Source organism: Lytechinus variegatus, chromosome 9 (assembly GCF_018143015.1).
Source record: "Lytechinus variegatus isolate NC3 chromosome 9, Lvar_3.0, whole genome shotgun sequence".
Classification (NCBI taxonomy): Eukaryota; Metazoa; Echinodermata; class Echinoidea; order Temnopleuroida; family Toxopneustidae; genus Lytechinus; species Lytechinus variegatus.
The window spans coordinates 9,280,945-9,297,994 of NC_054748.1; the positions used below are offsets into that span (position 1 = coordinate 9,280,945).

General features: G+C 35.1%; 2 protein-coding genes across 3 annotated transcripts in view; both read right to left on the minus strand.

Annotated features, from left to right (window-relative positions):
* Positions 1-7,680: 7,680 nt before the first annotated feature.
* LOC121421276 (versican core protein-like) lies at positions 7,681-13,067 on the minus strand. Its single transcript, XM_041615941.1, has 6 exons — positions 13,053-13,067; positions 11,867-12,080; positions 11,386-11,499; positions 9,931-10,087; positions 9,262-9,376; positions 7,681-7,739 (listed from the first exon to the last, which is right to left on the minus strand). The coding sequence occupies exons 1-6, from the start codon at positions 13,065-13,067 to the stop codon at positions 7,707-7,709; spliced, it is 648 nt and encodes a 215-aa protein (XP_041471875.1). The 3' UTR covers positions 7,681-7,706.
* A 295-nt stretch (positions 13,068-13,362) lies between these two features.
* Positions 13,363-17,050, minus strand: part of LOC121421077 (mucin-4-like) — a 40,952-nt gene continuing 37,264 nt past the window's right edge. For both annotated transcript variants that reach the window (XM_041615689.1, XM_041615687.1), the window contains 3 exons: positions 16,501-16,614; positions 15,707-15,793; positions 13,363-13,529 (listed from right to left, as the gene is read on the minus strand). In XM_041615689.1, coding sequence (XP_041471623.1) covers positions 13,378-13,529; positions 15,707-15,793; positions 16,501-16,614 — 353 coding nt within the window. In that variant the 3' untranslated portion in view covers positions 13,363-13,377. The remainder of the gene's footprint in view (positions 13,530-15,706; positions 15,794-16,500; positions 16,615-17,050) is intronic.

The window sequence follows — 17,050 nt, forward strand, 5'->3', positions numbered from 1 at the left end:
CGGCATCTGATAAAAAAATGGAGGGCACACTTCCGAAAGCTTAGAATCTCAGCTACAACATACTAAAAGCTCAGGGAAACCCGACTAGAAAAAATGGAGATATGGCTCACGAAATAGAGGAATGTCGAATCTAGTTTTGAGAAAGTCATGTCCCATAGAGATTACACGCAAAATGAGGAAAAATGACATGCCTCTTTTCATCGCTGTTTTACGCAATGATGCGTTTCTCAAAACGAAAATTCATGTTAACTGACGAGAAAGAGTACATTCTAAACTACAACATATCGAAATCTGGGCGAAAAACGATCCATATTCGAGAAGTTACAACCAAATTTGCATAAATTTGATGACGTCATTTTTGAAAAAATGAAATTTTTAGTTTAGGCGCCATTTTGATGACGTCATGATTAAATTGAGGGACAATGGTGACATGAAATCAAATCTACAACTAATACTTTATCGATATATGAAAAAAATTGGGGGGTCAACGGACTATTTAAAGAGCTACAGTGAATTTGCAATAGGCATGTTTTTGCCCATCATATGGCCAATAATGAGAGCTCGCGCGCACACGTGCTGCAAAATTTAACGGGTGTTAATTTCGTCATTAATGGTCGTAGAAGGTTGATCAAGGTATCAAATTGTTCAAAATTGTATTATCAATGCAAAGATGTAAAAAAACGGTGTTTCTGCGTTGCGTTAAGGCGTTACGCGCGGAAGCGCGCGCGCAAATTTTTGAAATGCTTAAAATGACCTGAAACGTACTCTACTTTGGTCAAAAAATGATTTTGAGCATTTTGAAATTTTGACGCGCGCGTACGCGCGCGTCGTGACCTTCAGGTGACCTTTGATGACATGACCTGATGACCCTTGACCTGAAGTTGATGTGATGTTAATTTGATTGATTTTTGATAATTGATAATGGAGATATGATTGATAATGTGATTTTACAAAATGGCGCCTAGATGACGTCATCATGACCTGATGACCTTGAAAAGCTTATTTTGACGTGTCCATGACAGATCCTATAGATGACATGAAATTCAATGAAATTGACCAAGTCCATTTTGAGATAACTTGGCGACAAAAAAATCGTTAAAAATAAAGAAAGAAATAAGAAAATTCGTCCGCATGACGAAATCAATAGGTGATCTGTCATAGACAGACCACCTAATAATAGCGGCATATTAACCCAGGGTAGCCACTTCAGTTCCGAAAACTGTTCTCCCAGCGGGCCCTGCTATCATTACCCCGGCTTTAGCATGGCTACCTTGATCGGGCGCTCGAGCATTCGAGGAATTTCTTCCTACCGGGTACCCATTTACCTCACCTGAGTTGAGTGCAGCACAGTGTGGGTAATTTTTTTGCTGAAGGAAAATACACCATTGCTTGGGATTGAACCCACCCCCCTCAGATTAAATCATGAAAATTGATAAGTCTAGAAAAAAAATATTTTTTTCAGATTATTGGTGTTGGTTCAATTTTGTTTCTTTAAAGGCCTGGTTTAAGGACAAGTCCACCCAAACAAAAACTAGACTTGATTAAAGAGAAAAGTCAAACAAGCATAACACTGAAAATCTCATCTAAATCAGATGTAATTTTTAAATTTCACAACACAGTTATGTGCTCATCCTGGTCGGTATGCAAATGAGGGGAATGGTGACGTCAGCCACCCACTATGCCTTTTTTATTTTATTATATAAAATATTTCAATTTTCTCATTTTCTTGTGAAATAAAGTTTTCTTCCTCCCTGAACAGGAACGTGAGGTATTACCATTGTTCAGTTGGGCCTTATCGCCAAATCTATACTATTGTATAATCCATTCTTATTATTCATCCGATTTTTATAAAAAATTAATAAAATTAGTTAAAATGAAAATAAATCAAATCAACATTTTCTTTGGTGGACTTCAACTTAAAGGGATTCTTAGGAACGATTCTGATGCTAGCGGTGGCGTTGATGATGGTCTTGATGCTGTAGATGCTTGCGAATTGACAACAACTTGCGATGATGTCGTCCATGATGGTAGTGATGATGGTGGTGATGATTGTGGTGGTGGTGATGGTGGTAATGATGATAGTGATGATTGTGGTGATGACGATGATAATGGTGGTGTTGATGATAGTGACGATGGTGGAGGGGATGATGATAGTGATGATGACGATGATGGTAGTGATGACGATGATGGTGGTGATGATGACGATGATGGTGGTGATGATATTGATGAAAGTGATGATAATGGTGATGATGACGATAATGATGATGTTTGTGATGATGGTGAGGGTGGTGCATGGTGATAATGATGGTGGTGGTAGTGGTGATGATTATGATCCCGATGATGATGATGATAACGACGATGCTACCGAAGACGGTAATGATGATAGCAGTGTCAAGAAGATATGGAAGTTTTGAGATGATGAGCGCGTTCGCCGTCATCACAATGTATTAAAGGGTACTCCAGGCTGAAAATAATATTTGAATAGATTAAGCAAATTCAGACCAACAAAAACACTTAAAATTTCATTAAAATCAGACAAAGAATAAAGGTGTGGCATTTTAAAGATTTGAATTATTCTGGTGAAACAGGTCTAAGCAGGTCTTCATGGAAATTCAATGAGCAAACTGATGATGTTATTATCCTTTTGTTATGTATTTATTATTATATGAAATTAGGTTCATCCATTTTTTTGCCTTGAAGAACCATCGAATATTTGAATAAAAACTGATAAAGTACATTAGGTATTGATTGTTGCAACTTATTTCATTACAAGGGAGACATATTATTCACATATGCATGAAAAAATGTAACAATTATTATTTCATGTAATAACTTTAGAAAGAAAAGAAAGTGGGGATGTGACATCATCAGCAGATCTAACGAATAACCATGACGACGTGCATAAAACTGTTATCACAATATAATGCTATTGAATAACTTCGCTATTTGTTATCAGCTTTAGATGAAATTTTCAGAATTTTTCTTTGTGAATTATAAAACTATATTTTATTTAAGATATAAATATGTTCAGCCCGGAGCACCCCTTTAATGTAATACCATACAATTTCAATAAGTTATTTGTCTACTGATTAAAATAGTCTACTTATAAGCTACAAATATATATATATATATATATGGAATATGAAAATCCATCACGTAAACAAACGAAATAAACAAACGAAATTTACAAGAATGCTTCCTTTATTGTTTTGAAAATTGTTCTCTGAGTAAGATGTACACAACCACGTCTTCAATTTCATATATATTTTGAAAATAATTGCTCTGTTTAGAACTGTACCAAACATTCCACTTAAATTACTTTGAATAGCCCCATAAGCCCACTATGTTAACAATTGCTCCTGATTACATTTACAATTGTAAAAATGCTCATCATTTACTTTGAATTTAAATAGCTTTGGATATTTCCTCGCTGTTGAAAATGGAAACGTTACACATACAATTCATTTAGTTTAAGCTTACTTATACTGTAAATTGCTCTCTGGTTAAAATCAAAATGATATCTATTCACGCCATTTTCTTTGAATCCTTTACAATCTATTTCAAATTGAAACGATACACCTACACATCATTCACTTTATATTGAATTGTTATTTTGATAATTGCCCTGAGTAAAAACAATTCGATACCATGCATGTCTATCTTTAAATCTAACTATATATTTGATCTGGTTAAAATAAAAACTGTTCAAATAAGCGTACTTTAATTTCATTGTATTCTTTTTCCCATGTAATGCTGAAATATATAGGATTTATATGGTATGTAGTATTCTTGTCTTAAATTAATCTTTATAAAGTTTTGTATCTGGTTTTATACTAATATTAATAATAATCTCTTTCACCCATTAGGGTAGCTGACTGGACAAGCCATCTGGCTTTTTTTTTTTTTTGGGGGGGGGGCTTTTCCCTTAAATCCTTTATTATCTTTATGTTAAAAAAAAACAAACTATTATTTGTATATACCACGTAAATTTAGAAATGTTGGTATTACCTTCCTTGATATGTAAACTTATGTTGTTTTTATATGGAATTTTTAAATAAATGAATTTAAACTACTCATATTTTTGGGGGCTGAATGAGTATATTAATAGAACTGTATACGAAGTTCCTTTTTAACTTTAAATTTAAACATCATTCGAAGATTGCGCACTGAGTAAAATAAAACCATACACACACGCACGTCATATAGTTAAAATTAACACTAAAATTTATAATCATAAACACATTGACATTTATACATAGATTATCATAAGGAATGTGTCTAAGCGTTTAAAAGAACATGAATTTCAGCCAAAAAATGATATATACATGTATAGCTAATAATTGATAGTTAATTTACAGAATGGTTTTAATTACACAAACAACCAAATATCAAACCAAGTATTAAACAATCAAATATCAAAACATGATTTTGCGACATCAATAATATCCCAGTAAAAAATCAACTTAATATATAGTCCCAGGCCAACTCTACGAGAAAGACATTTTGTTGAATGAATAATCAAATGGCAAAATCAAAAGGGCTTTAGTTCCTACAATAAATAATCATCTCTACAAATACTTGACTCTCTTATTCATGTCACAATAATAATCATCCCTTTCTTTAACTGTCCTATTATGTAAAGGGGAAGACAGCATATACACACAAGTCTTGGAAAATAATCATTGTTGTAAACATAGTTTTGGGGGACTTAAATTATCTTATCCCATAAATTTGTATTGTTTTAACACGCCAAAAATAATAGAAAGACAAAATCAACATTAATAAATAAAAACCGCTCTGATCAAGGTCTAATATTCCTTGTATTGCCTATTCTTTTAATATATTTCTACCTATTCAGCGATCAACTTTCCATTTCAACTGCGCTGCATACTTAGTTTACAAGATTCATAGTTCACTGCAAAACTTAAAAAAAATACAAAAATAAAGAACAGAAAACAAATCAAAACAAAATAATATACAGCTACGTTATGGAGCCAAAACCTTGTTCCCACTCTCACGATATGAGCAACGATCCAAAAGGGCGTACTTAAAGCCCCTTTTACAACTGCTCGTGCGATCGTTTGCGATCATTTGGTCACAATATAATGTTGCACAGAATCGCAACGGTTGTAACCAGTCGCACCACCAATTTTGAAATGGGCTTAATAGTAGTGATACTATCAAATCAGTCGTGGCAATTGTATTGATCGTAGAAAAATATATTGAATGGTACGAAACTATTCGCGATCGGTTACGAAAGGCAAGTCGTGGCTTTCATAAAGGATCGTACGGCAATGGGAACGAGCAGGGGCGGATCAAGGATCTTCAAAAGGGGACGGAGGGGGACACATTTTCCCGAGGAAAACTTTGACATGGTCTTCACATTCAAGGGGGGGCACACTTCTGTTCTAACGGCATTTTTACATTACTAATGTCAAATAAAATAACACTTTTTTTTGTTCATTTTTACGAACATTATTCTCAAGCAGGAAAGTATGAACCAAATACCTTAAACTTAAATAATGACGAAACAACAAAACATTGTTTCAGAGATAAACTAACTTTAAAGATATAGCAATTTTTATAACAGAAACTACCCCAAAGATAAACTAACTGATACGATCCAAAACACTGATGATAACACTATATACATTATTTCAGATAAACCTATTCAAAATATCTACTAAATTGACGAAATGAAAACAGTGATGAAACAAGATATTATTTCAACTTAACTAACTTTCAAAAATTTACTCAGGACATATTTTCCTCTGTCCTATAACCATGTGTAATATTATCAAAAATGTCCATTGCAACAGTCACATTATTGGGCATATATACAGATACAGCAGTGCTATAGTACTAAAAAAGAAAAAGAATAAATTTCTGATATTTTCATTTAAAAAGCCACTGTAAATACGTTGGAGGGAGTATATGAATACCCATTTGAATCTGATGGACGGAATCACGTTTTAGTTAAACAAAAAGTTAAGGTAGAAAGCTCCAACCTAGGAGGCCTAGTCATGGCTGTTGGTTGTATCAGGATCCAGTTTGTTCTGTAAAATAAGATAATTCAAGTTTCAGGTATTAAATTTGTGAAAGGCAAAATCATGGATTTCTATGGATTTCATGCAGGTAACGTGGCATTGATGGCTAGGTTTACATAATTTTTATTCCTGCCCTCACACAAATAAAATATGGTCAAAACTCGGAAATTTGGTTCTCTGGCTCGTAATAATTTACACATCAAAATTTCAATCCAGAATGAATTATTAGGATTTTATGGAATAGTGGTGCTTCCAAGCGTATTTTGATAATTGCCTGAAAAGAAATTTTGCATCTAAGCGTAAACAAAATCTTATCACAATATAAAAAAGTATATCAACTCTTTATGACACATATCCGAAAGAAAAAAAATTCCTAAAATGTAATACTTTTACATTAAGTCTGTCAGATAGCATTCGCTATAAGAATCTGTAACTTGCCTGTATATTTCTTTTAAACACTTAAGTTTGATTTCTTTACAAATAATATGCTAAAGTCATGGAACATCGTACTGTATTTATTCTTTTGACATTGTGTTATCCAATAATGTACTGTGGGACAATAGGTATTATACTTATTCTCAATAAAGGGACCCTGTGGAAGCCAGGGTAAAAAAAATAAGGTTACCATAATGAAATATCACATATATTCGTAATTCCGAAGCTTCGGATATTCCGAAGGTTCGTTATTCCGAAGGTTCGTTAGTCCGAAAACGAAGTGAGGTTCATAATTCGAAGGTTCATTAATCCGAAAACGAAATGAGGTTCGTAATTCCGAAGGTTCGTTAGTCCGAAAATGAAATGATTAACAAAACTTATTTCGTTTTCGGACTAACGAACCTTCGGAACAACGAACCTTATTCCGTTTTCGGATTAACAAACCTTCGGAACATCGAACCTTATTTCGTTTTTGGATTATCGAACCTTCGGAATAACGAACCTCATTTCGTTTTCGGATTAACGAACATCGAGGTATAGGCAATTTATATGTTTCGGAATTACGAACCTTCGGAATTACGAAGTGTAACCTGAAATATAACATTTATACAACAGGATTACGGCTTGCCAGATTAGACCATCAGAGTTACTTGGCCTTTTTTTTTTACTACACTTAAAAGTCTACATCGACTGCCAAGTTATTTGACCACTATACAATAGCAAATTGAACACTGTACATCAAACAATAAAATAAGAGTTAAAATGTTATGGCAGATTCAAGATATTTGATTAATATGATTGATATGTTTTTATTAATTTTTTCATCTATCCCGATTTATTTTAATAGATTGCTTGCAGTGTTGATCTTTGAAATATACTATATGTATTATATTAGACGAAATGTTATTAGTTATTGAAGAGTTTGGTTTCAAAAGGAGTTAGGTCCACTATGGACCCTTCCGATCGAGAAAAATCATGTTTTTCATTCTCAATTATTGCAATATTCTCATGAGAAACTAAATTGTCATGATGTTCTTCCCTATCAAATGAGCATAAAATTGGGTATAAAAGGAATCTACCTGTCTTCATTTTTTCCTATATATATATTTTTTAATTATCATTGTGGACCTAACCCCTTTTGCAAGCAAACTGAAATTAATACAATATCTTTTGATATAAAAAAAATGATTTTTCTTACCTCTACTGCTTTGTTTCTTCAACGACTTAAACTGCGGAGTTATTCACTCCCACAGTTTCCTGTTCGTATTGGGAAAATATAAATGAAACAAACAAATGAATCATTAAACTCAGTACTGATAAATATTAATTATGTAATAGGATCTTTTAAGGTGCTCGGTTTCAGAGAAACCAAACAATGGCACCCGAATGGTAATAATATAAGTGAAATAAAATTAAGTGAATGAAAAAAAAAAAATGCCTTTCTGGCATTTGCTTGAATCAATTCCATTTTTAAAGCAAGTGCACACCTAGTTACCAATGATACACATAGCATTTCCATATTTTTGAAAGCAGGATAAAAAAGCAATCTAAACTAAATGCCTTGATCACGGGCATAGGTGCCGTGGCCGGGGATCAAACCCCGGAGTTTCCATGACATAGCCAGGCGCCTTTAGACAACTCGGCCACGGCACCTCCGTGATAAATCTAATTATCCTTATCAATTTAATGTGCAGAATTACAAGGCTCGGTTCATGTTTTACCTAATTATAAAACTATCGATTTGTCTCATTTTAAGGGATTGAAATAACAACATATAGTATTTATGAGGTGTCGATTGTCCAATAGCTCAGTGACTACCTTACATTTTCAAGCCAGCTTTATGGTTCCAGCTGCTAAAGGCGCTTGGTGCATTCAAGTGAATCCCACCAGGGGCCCATTTACCTCACCAGGGTTGAGTGCAGCAGCATTGTGCTGCACTCAAACTAGGTAACACAACCTAGGTAAGGTAAATGGGTAACCGGCAGGATTTAATTCCTTGAATAGATAAAGATAAGATAAAGCCGGGGTAATAATAATAATTATAACAATGCGCCTCGAAACAGATTATTTCTAGATAGTTGGTGCTATATAAGTGCCTATTATTGTTTTAAATATTAACTTTTTATTGTTTGATATGTTAAGTTAGGGGATCCACGCTCTACAAGCAATACTTTTTTGTGGATCCTCCATTTCCATACAAGATTTTGTTAAAAAAAATATTTTGCAAATGTTTTGGAATTTGAAGTTGATTTGAAATCATTGTAACCATATTTCATTTGTACTTGTTTGTATATATTATGATGTATGTCTGATTTGTATTTATTTTGTATTGCTATCGGTGGAAATGAAAATAAAAAAACTTGAATTTTGGAAGAGCCGTGGTGTAGTGGTTCTGACTCTCGCCTTGTAAACAGAGGGTCGTGTGTTCGAATCCCACCGCGGCCTAGGGTCCTTTGGCAAGGCGTTAATCCACACTTTGCCACTCTCGATCCAGGTGATAAATGGGTACCCAGTAGGATGCGAATGATATTGTACGTTTGATTTTGCCAGCGCAATAATGTGGCTGCGACGAATGCAAGGAATGCTCCCCAGGGAGTGGAAATTGTGCACTTTTCGTGCTTGATTGAAATGAATCCAATGACCGGGGTAATAATATGCTGTAACGCGCTTTGGGCCATTCTGGGAAAAACGCTTTATAAAAATTGGTTATTATTATTATAATTTAAAAAGATAAAAAAACTATAGTACATTTCTGATCCTGGTCTTTTAATCATCTTACCGAGGATTCCCCTTTTCCTTGGTATCGTCTGTCTTCCATGGCCAGCATTGCTTGATCTTCAGTTTGCCATTCCTCAGATTGTCTCGACATTGGGCTCACCCGATTTCTACTTCCACTTCAAGCAAAGGACACAGAAGCATTATCATTATCAAGACTGTGCAAGTAATGGCGACTGTTTATTTCGTTTCATTTATTTGAATCCTGGTTACATTCTGCTTTTAGGCAAAAGAACAATTTTTAGATACTATTAGAAAAAAAAACCGTTAGCCCAATTTTGCTAATTAGCGAAGCATCTCGCCATTGGTTATCTTTGACCCGAAGTGTTACCAGCTTTTGAAATCACCTCAGGGAGTGGATGAGGGCTATCATTAAAATCATTATCATTATTGTTATCATTAATATTATCATTATCATCATTATAATTATCAGTATTAGTAGTATCAGTATTAGTAGTAGCAGTAGTAGAAGGAGAAGTAGTAGTAATAGTAGCAGTAGTATTTAGTTGTAGTGTAGTAGTCATGGTAGTGTAGAAGTAGTAGTAGTAGTTGCAGTAGTAGTAGTAGTAGTATTGTTATCATTATTATTGTTTTAATTTTATTGTTGTTGTTATTATCACTATTATTATGAAGATTGTTACTATTTCTATTATCATTATATAAGAATACTTACGTCACCAAAGCCTTATGTTCCTGGCCACTCTTCTTCTTCTTCGCCATGACTACACTGACAATGATAACCACTATCTTTAGGACTCCAGCCACAGACCCAAGAACGATGCCGATGATAGCACCCGTCGCAAGTCCTTCACTTCCGGTGTGTGTTATATCTAATAAGATAGAAGGAAAATGTCACAGTTCATAAACTAAAGGACTCAACCTTCCGGCCCACACCCACGCATGAATGGACACGTTTTCATAGTGAAAATAGTGTAATAGTGAAAGTCTTGTAATTTTTGTTGATTTATAATATAAACACAAATAACAGAAAGCAATAGTGAGTTTTCGCAAATACAAAAGGGACAGGTTCTACTACATAAAAAATATATTGAAAATGCCCGTCAAATCACGATGGAGAGCTGAGATGTCTTTGTCGAGATTAGTGAACCCGGGCAGTAGATCGTCCTAAGATTCTGAGTGGACGAAAATATGCACATATGTCGTTTGTCCACAGTCAAGGGGACTGTTGCATATAAATGTTCTCATAAAAAATCTGGCAGATAAGATCTCAGGCATATGAAATTATGCCATTGACACCATCATATTAAAAAAATGCTGGCACAATGGGTGATTTTAAGTTCAGTGTTGACCTTTTGGTGTTGGTGTTAGGTCAATTTTACACAATTATAACGCCAAAAATAAAATGAAGATAGTCCTGAAAAGTCACTCATTATTTGTTGAGGTGTTAATAATGTGATCTGGATCAGTTTTACAAATTATGAATAAGTTTTGGTGCTAGGGGAAGCAATCCAAATTTCAACACTAACACCAACACCAAGGCCAACACCGGACTTGAAATCACCCAATAATTGCCAGAGTTTTCTTTCATGCAACAGGCCCAAGGACGACAATACTGGTTTGATTCACCGATTTTCGAAAAAGGTTGCTTTTGTCATTAAGGGGTTTTTGCCAGTAGATGTTCTACTTTCCAGAAAGTGTCTGCACTACAAAAACTCTGGTGTTGATTTAACACCAGCCCGGAATCTAGATGTGTCCACACCAGAGAAGTGTCACGCCACACCAGTTTTGTTTTGGTCTAACACCAGATGTTTATACAACACCAATCAGTATTAAAACAGCATCGGTTGATTCCAAACTGGCGTTGTTTCAATACTTCTCTGATGTGGACATATATAGATTCCGGGCTGGTGTTAAATCAGTTTTTGCAGTCTGTGTATTGGCTGTGAAAGCTCCCTAGGAATCTGCTGTACACTACATCTACTCAGCGACCATCGAATCCCAGATCAGAGTATAAATGCAGATTACAAAAATTGTGTTATGGATGTACACTTCTTCGCATTTTAAAGCGAAACCATCACTGGCCACCAAGCGCATAATATCGCATCTGCCATCCACCAACGATAGATTTGTTTTCATTCACTTTTAGTCATTTTTCATCCAGGCTTACATCTTGAGCAGTCATCCCCGCTGTAATCTGTTGCGCATGCGCAGGAGAAAGAGTTGAATCCGTCCGTACAGGTTCCTCCATTTCTGCAAGAATCGTTCTGACAGTCATCCATATCTAGAAAAGCAAAAAGAAAACATAATATAAGTGATGACACAAGAACCGCAATCTTAGCTTTCGATATCTAGAGAAACACAGCAAAAACATTACACGAACGATAAATCAAAGACTTGTCTCTTAATCCATTTTAAATAATTTACATCCGAATTGGAAACCCATAAATAAATCGGAATATAAGTAATAATAAAATATTATTGCTGAACAATTTCGACCATTTTGTATATCATTTTAGAGCTTAGGATGGGGGTTTTCAAGCTTCACGGAAACATCAGAACTTGATTTGGGTGATTTATTTTTGGTTTTATGGAGGCAGTTGACACAGAAACACTATGAAACAAATGGAGGAGAACTAATTACTACTCACTATCAGTACTGAGAGATACGACAAAAAGCGATCCCAGGTTTGCGTTTTGAAGATCCAGACTTGCAACCGAATCGCTAAGACTATCAGCCGATGCCTGTGATGTCGCCAGGGTAGTAATCTCTAGCTCGCCGATCACGCTACCGCTCCGGAAAGATACTGCAACACATGTTACGTTTTCAGCCGAACTCAAGTTAGACCTCAAAAAGTTCGTAGTCTGTGCAAAATGATATTCAGGACAAAATAAACTAAAAATTAAATTGACGATGCTCGTTGGAATTATGGCTGATGTCAGGCCAGTTTCACTGTTGTAACCTTGCCATATGGCAATTACCATGGTAACAGGGCTCAGCAGCCAATCAGAATCAAGGTTTTCATGGTTGTTGCCGTAATGGCAAAGTTCGAACAGTTATAGAACGGGCCCCAGGTGTCAATTTAAAATTTTCGAATTCATAATAATTCATCTCATGTCAAACAAACTACTACTACATCGACTACTATATACAGTATTACTACTACTATGACTACTACAACTACTACTACTACCATTACTATACTAGTAAAAACAAAACGGGGAAAAGGAGATAAAGAGGGAGAAAGGACGAGAAACGTAGTGGGAATGAAGAAAGAATGAATTATTGTTCATTATAATGTTATACTATAATTATGTTATGTTATAATACATAAGAATTTTTTTTTCCATATTTTTATGAATCCTTTTTTGCTCAGGCCTATGTCTTCATTGTTCCCAGTACTCGCATTGTCTGTTAAACTTTTGATGAGTGATATGCATATTATCATGATTACAATAGCTACAAAAAGTGCTTCATGTGTTTAGATGTAGCAAAATCAGCAAGCACTTTGCACTCGTATTAGATGACGATGGTGAGATATGTTTAGCATGTCCTTGTTTGGGATCAATATTTATAAAAATTTTAGCTCGCGCTTCGCGCTCGCACCATTTGTTTAGCGAGACAGGTATGTATCATGATTACAAAAATTTACTAATAATGTCCTTTTGGGTCTGAATATCAAAATTTTTCAGCTCGCATTATTTGAGCAGTGAGATACATATCCGTTAATGGTAAAGTCCTTATAATGTCCTATTATTTCAGAATACGAAGCGCGCTCACTAAGTGACTCAATGCCGTGATGCCCCCAATGCCATGACTCACGTTACGCCACTGACTACAACTACTACCATGACTACAACTACTGCTTGTAGCCTACTACTACTATTACCACTAAGACTATTACAGCTGCTGCTGAGGCTATTTCTACTGTTTCTACTACAACTACTATTACTTCTGCTACTACTATTACTAATACTATTCACTTGCTTACTTATTACTACTACTACTACTACTGTTACCACTTCTAATACTTCTCCTACTTCTCCCCTTCCTCCTCCTCCTCCTCCTCCTACTACTACTACTACTACTACTACTACTAAATCTAGTGTTTCTACTATCTTACTTCTACTAGACCTACTACTTCTACGGAAAGCAAAACAATCAACAGCTTTCTATTACCTCTCCACAAAATATTTCTTCCATCTCACGAAATTCAGGGGATGTGTTATCTTCTAGTTCCTCTGTGAACTCAATAGCAAAACCACCCACACTGCTTACTGTCAGTTCCATCCTTACGATGCTCCTGAATATTTCTGTTCATTGTTTTCATTTTTACAGAAAATAAAGTTTCATGAATATAAAATATAACAAGTGGAATGCCTCTGGCCGTCTCACCTGCATCACGCGGTTCAATATAGCAGCAGTGCTCACTTTGAATACTACTCTAACTCGCACAAGATGTTCAGTGATACATGGTTACTCTTATTTCCCTTTTTAATGAACTAGACCAATAAACTTACAGAGATATGATGGTTATTCAACAAAAAACCCCAACATGGCCAAAGTTCATTGACCTTACATGACCTTTGACCTTGATCATGTGACCTGAAACTCGAACAGGATGTTCAGTGATACTTGATTACTCTTATGTACAAGTTTCATGAATCAGATCCATAAACTTTCAAAGTTATGATGGCAATTCAACAGATACACCCAATTCGGCCAAAGTTCATTGACCTTTGACCTTGGTCATGTGACCTGAAACGCGCACAGGATGTTCAGTGATACTTGATTACTCTAATGTCCAAGTTTAATGAACTAGACCAATAAACTTTCAAAGTTATGATGGTAATTCAACAGATACCCCCGATTCGGCCAAAGTTCATTGACCCTAAATGACCTTTGACCTTAATCATGAGACCTGAACCTTGCACAAAATTTTCAGTGATGCTTGATTACTGTTATGTCCAAGTTTCATGAATCAGATCCATAAACTTTCAAAGTTATGATGGGAATTCAACAGATATCCCCAATTCGGCCAAAGTTCATTGACCCTAAATGACCTTTGACCTTGATCATGTGACGTGAAACTCATGCAGGATGTTCAGTGATAGTTGATTAACCTTATGTCCAAGTTTCATGAACTAGGTCCATATATTTTCTAAGTTATGATGACATTTCAAAAACTTAACCTCAGGTTAAGATTTCGATGTTGATTCCTCCAACATGGTCTAAGTTCATTGACCCTAAATGACCTTTGACCTTGGTCATGTGACATAAAACTCTAATAGGATGTTCAGTAATACTTGATTAACCGTATGGCCAAGTTTTATTAACTAGGTCCATATACTTTTTAAGTTATGACGTCATTTCAAAAAAAAAAAAAGCGGCGCCTATAGTCTCACTTTGCTTCGCAGGTGAGACAAAATCATTATTACTGAACATTATGGGTATGCTCGTGTTCACTCGCATGACAAATGAAATTGAACTTATTCATTCCTCTATTACTTTGAAGTTTAGGTGTGTGAGAATGTGAAAGGGTGAGTGTGTGTGTGTGTGTGTGTGTGTGTGGGTGCATAGTATCTTAAATTGATAGATAATTTGTTTGGGGCGTTCAAACCATATTTTTTTTTCTATTTATCCTCAATTGAGGTACTTTATTATTCATGAAATATCAAAAGATACAGGTTTTTACATTAACAAAATTCACATATCACAAGACAATATTTTACAAGAAATACAAAAAATACAATAAAATATGTTACTTACACTACCAGTCACAGTTCCTCGGCCCGCTGTCACCCGTCGAGAACCAGAGAACAATAGATTCAGTGGACTGAATCCATTGTTCTCCGGCTCCAACAGGCCAACCAACAGCGGACCATAAAAACCGCGACTGGTAATGTATTCACTCAAAGTAAAAACATATCTTCCTCAACTCAGTTTCATTAAATCTTTTCTGATTATACTTTAAACTTAGGTGAAATCTTATTTCTGCTTTGCAAACCATATAGGCTCTTATACCTGTCATGAAATCCCTCACATTTGATTTTGTACGTACTGATGCATTACTGAGTGTTTGTATGATTTTATCATATTTTGGCTAATAAATTTAATCGCAATTCTACACAAAATATTTTACAAGAAGCAAATATGCAAGACGTTTCATTTCAATAAATTTCAATAATAGTTTAAACGAATATCAGGTAGGGGAAAAAAGAGATGGGTTTAAAACTTTGGATAGATTCTTACAATTTTCGATTTTCGTTTCATTATGAGCCATACTGTTACCTCTGAAGTTTCTAAGAATTAATATTTACCTAGATTACTGAATTAGCTATATACATTGAAACTTGATATCCTTCCTTAAGATAAAACTTCAGGGAAAAAGGACACAGAATTGAAATGAAACCAAGTGCTGATGCGAAAATAACAGAATCGAAAAAGAAAAACAATTATAGCATAATCACTTGTTTCAGATTTTACTTACCACCAGGGACAACACGTGTTGTAGGTGCCGCTCCCATTGTCGTGGTTAGTATATCTATTACAGATTCTGTAGTAGTTGATCCGGCTTCTATTGCGGCAGTTAATTTGGTTGTTGAGTTCAGTTGATGGTGATAAAAGGTGGACCAAAGAATTTCCAAAACGACAAAATAGTGGGAGAAAATGGTAAAACTTGGCTTCAAAATAAATGTGTTTCTAGAATTTATAGCTCAAATCAGGTCTACCAAAAACATAGTACTGAAATGAAAACTTGATTCTCTGATGCCTACATTGAATGTCTTTGAATTAGAAAAAATTGTTAACGTGATCACTGAAGGCAATTTCAATTTTCTTATGACTTGTTACTTATTTATGTGAAAATTAGTTGTTAAAGGTATCTATCGTAAATAAAGATAATTACCATTTTCTCGGATCAGAAAACTAACTGAGACGAAAACAATGTTGGTAAGAATGTTACCCCCTCTGATTTAGATTTCTGAACGAGTCAAATTGACACTAATAACGATAATAATAATAACAATAATGATGATACTACTACTACTACTACTACTACTAATAATAACGGTATATTTACCCAGGGTAGCCACTTCAGTTCCGAAAACTTTTCTCCCTGCGGGTCCTGCTATTATTACCCGACTAAGCTAGGCTACCTATTCAGGTGCACACAGTTTTTTTGAGGAAGTAGTTCATGCCGGTGACCTTTTTCGTAACCAACATCATTTTGCTCGTGGTTTTCAACAAACTGTTGTGTGTATCAAAAGAATTTTGTAAAATTACCAGATTCACAGTCGGTTCCATTGTAACCGGGAGCACAGGTGCAGTTATACTTATTGATCTCATCCGTACAGGTCGCCCCATTCTGACAAGGATCAGATGCGCATTCATTGGTTTCTACATGTACAGAGATGGAACGTGGATTAGATCGGGTGGAAGTTACGAAATGGACTTTCGAGGCAAAGAGCTGGGGCCATGGGCGCAATATAAAAAAAGCAAGTAAGAAGGGGGGGGGGTAGAAATAGTAAATTTGAAGGGTGTACCATTATGTACAATCTCTCTAATCCTAAATAACTACAAAAGCATAATAGTGCTTTGCAAGGGGGGGGGGGATTTTATAAGAATTATCGTGTAAAGAAATTATCGTGCACACAAATATTTACGGATGCAAGCAATACAAATATTTCATTATTCATCTTTTCGGTATAAAACACAAATACATAAAACAAAGGTCAAAGGACCAACATACAGCATAAGACTGAATGAAAGTGATGGTACCAACCAAAAACAGACTACTATATCCGGAAGATTGTAAAATATGACAAAGGAAATA

Excerpts from the sequence above, each read along its gene's own strand:
- LOC121421276 (XM_041615941.1), bottom strand. Across the intron at positions 11,500-11,866 it reads CGTATCTCTCAGTACTGATA|ATATGGATGACTGTCAGAAC; the intron begins GTGAGTAGTAAT and ends TTGCTTTTCTAG. Across the intron at positions 10,088-11,385 it reads CGGGGATGACTGCTCAAGAT|ATATAACACACACCGGAAGT; the intron begins GTAAGCCTGGAT and ends CTATCTTATTAG.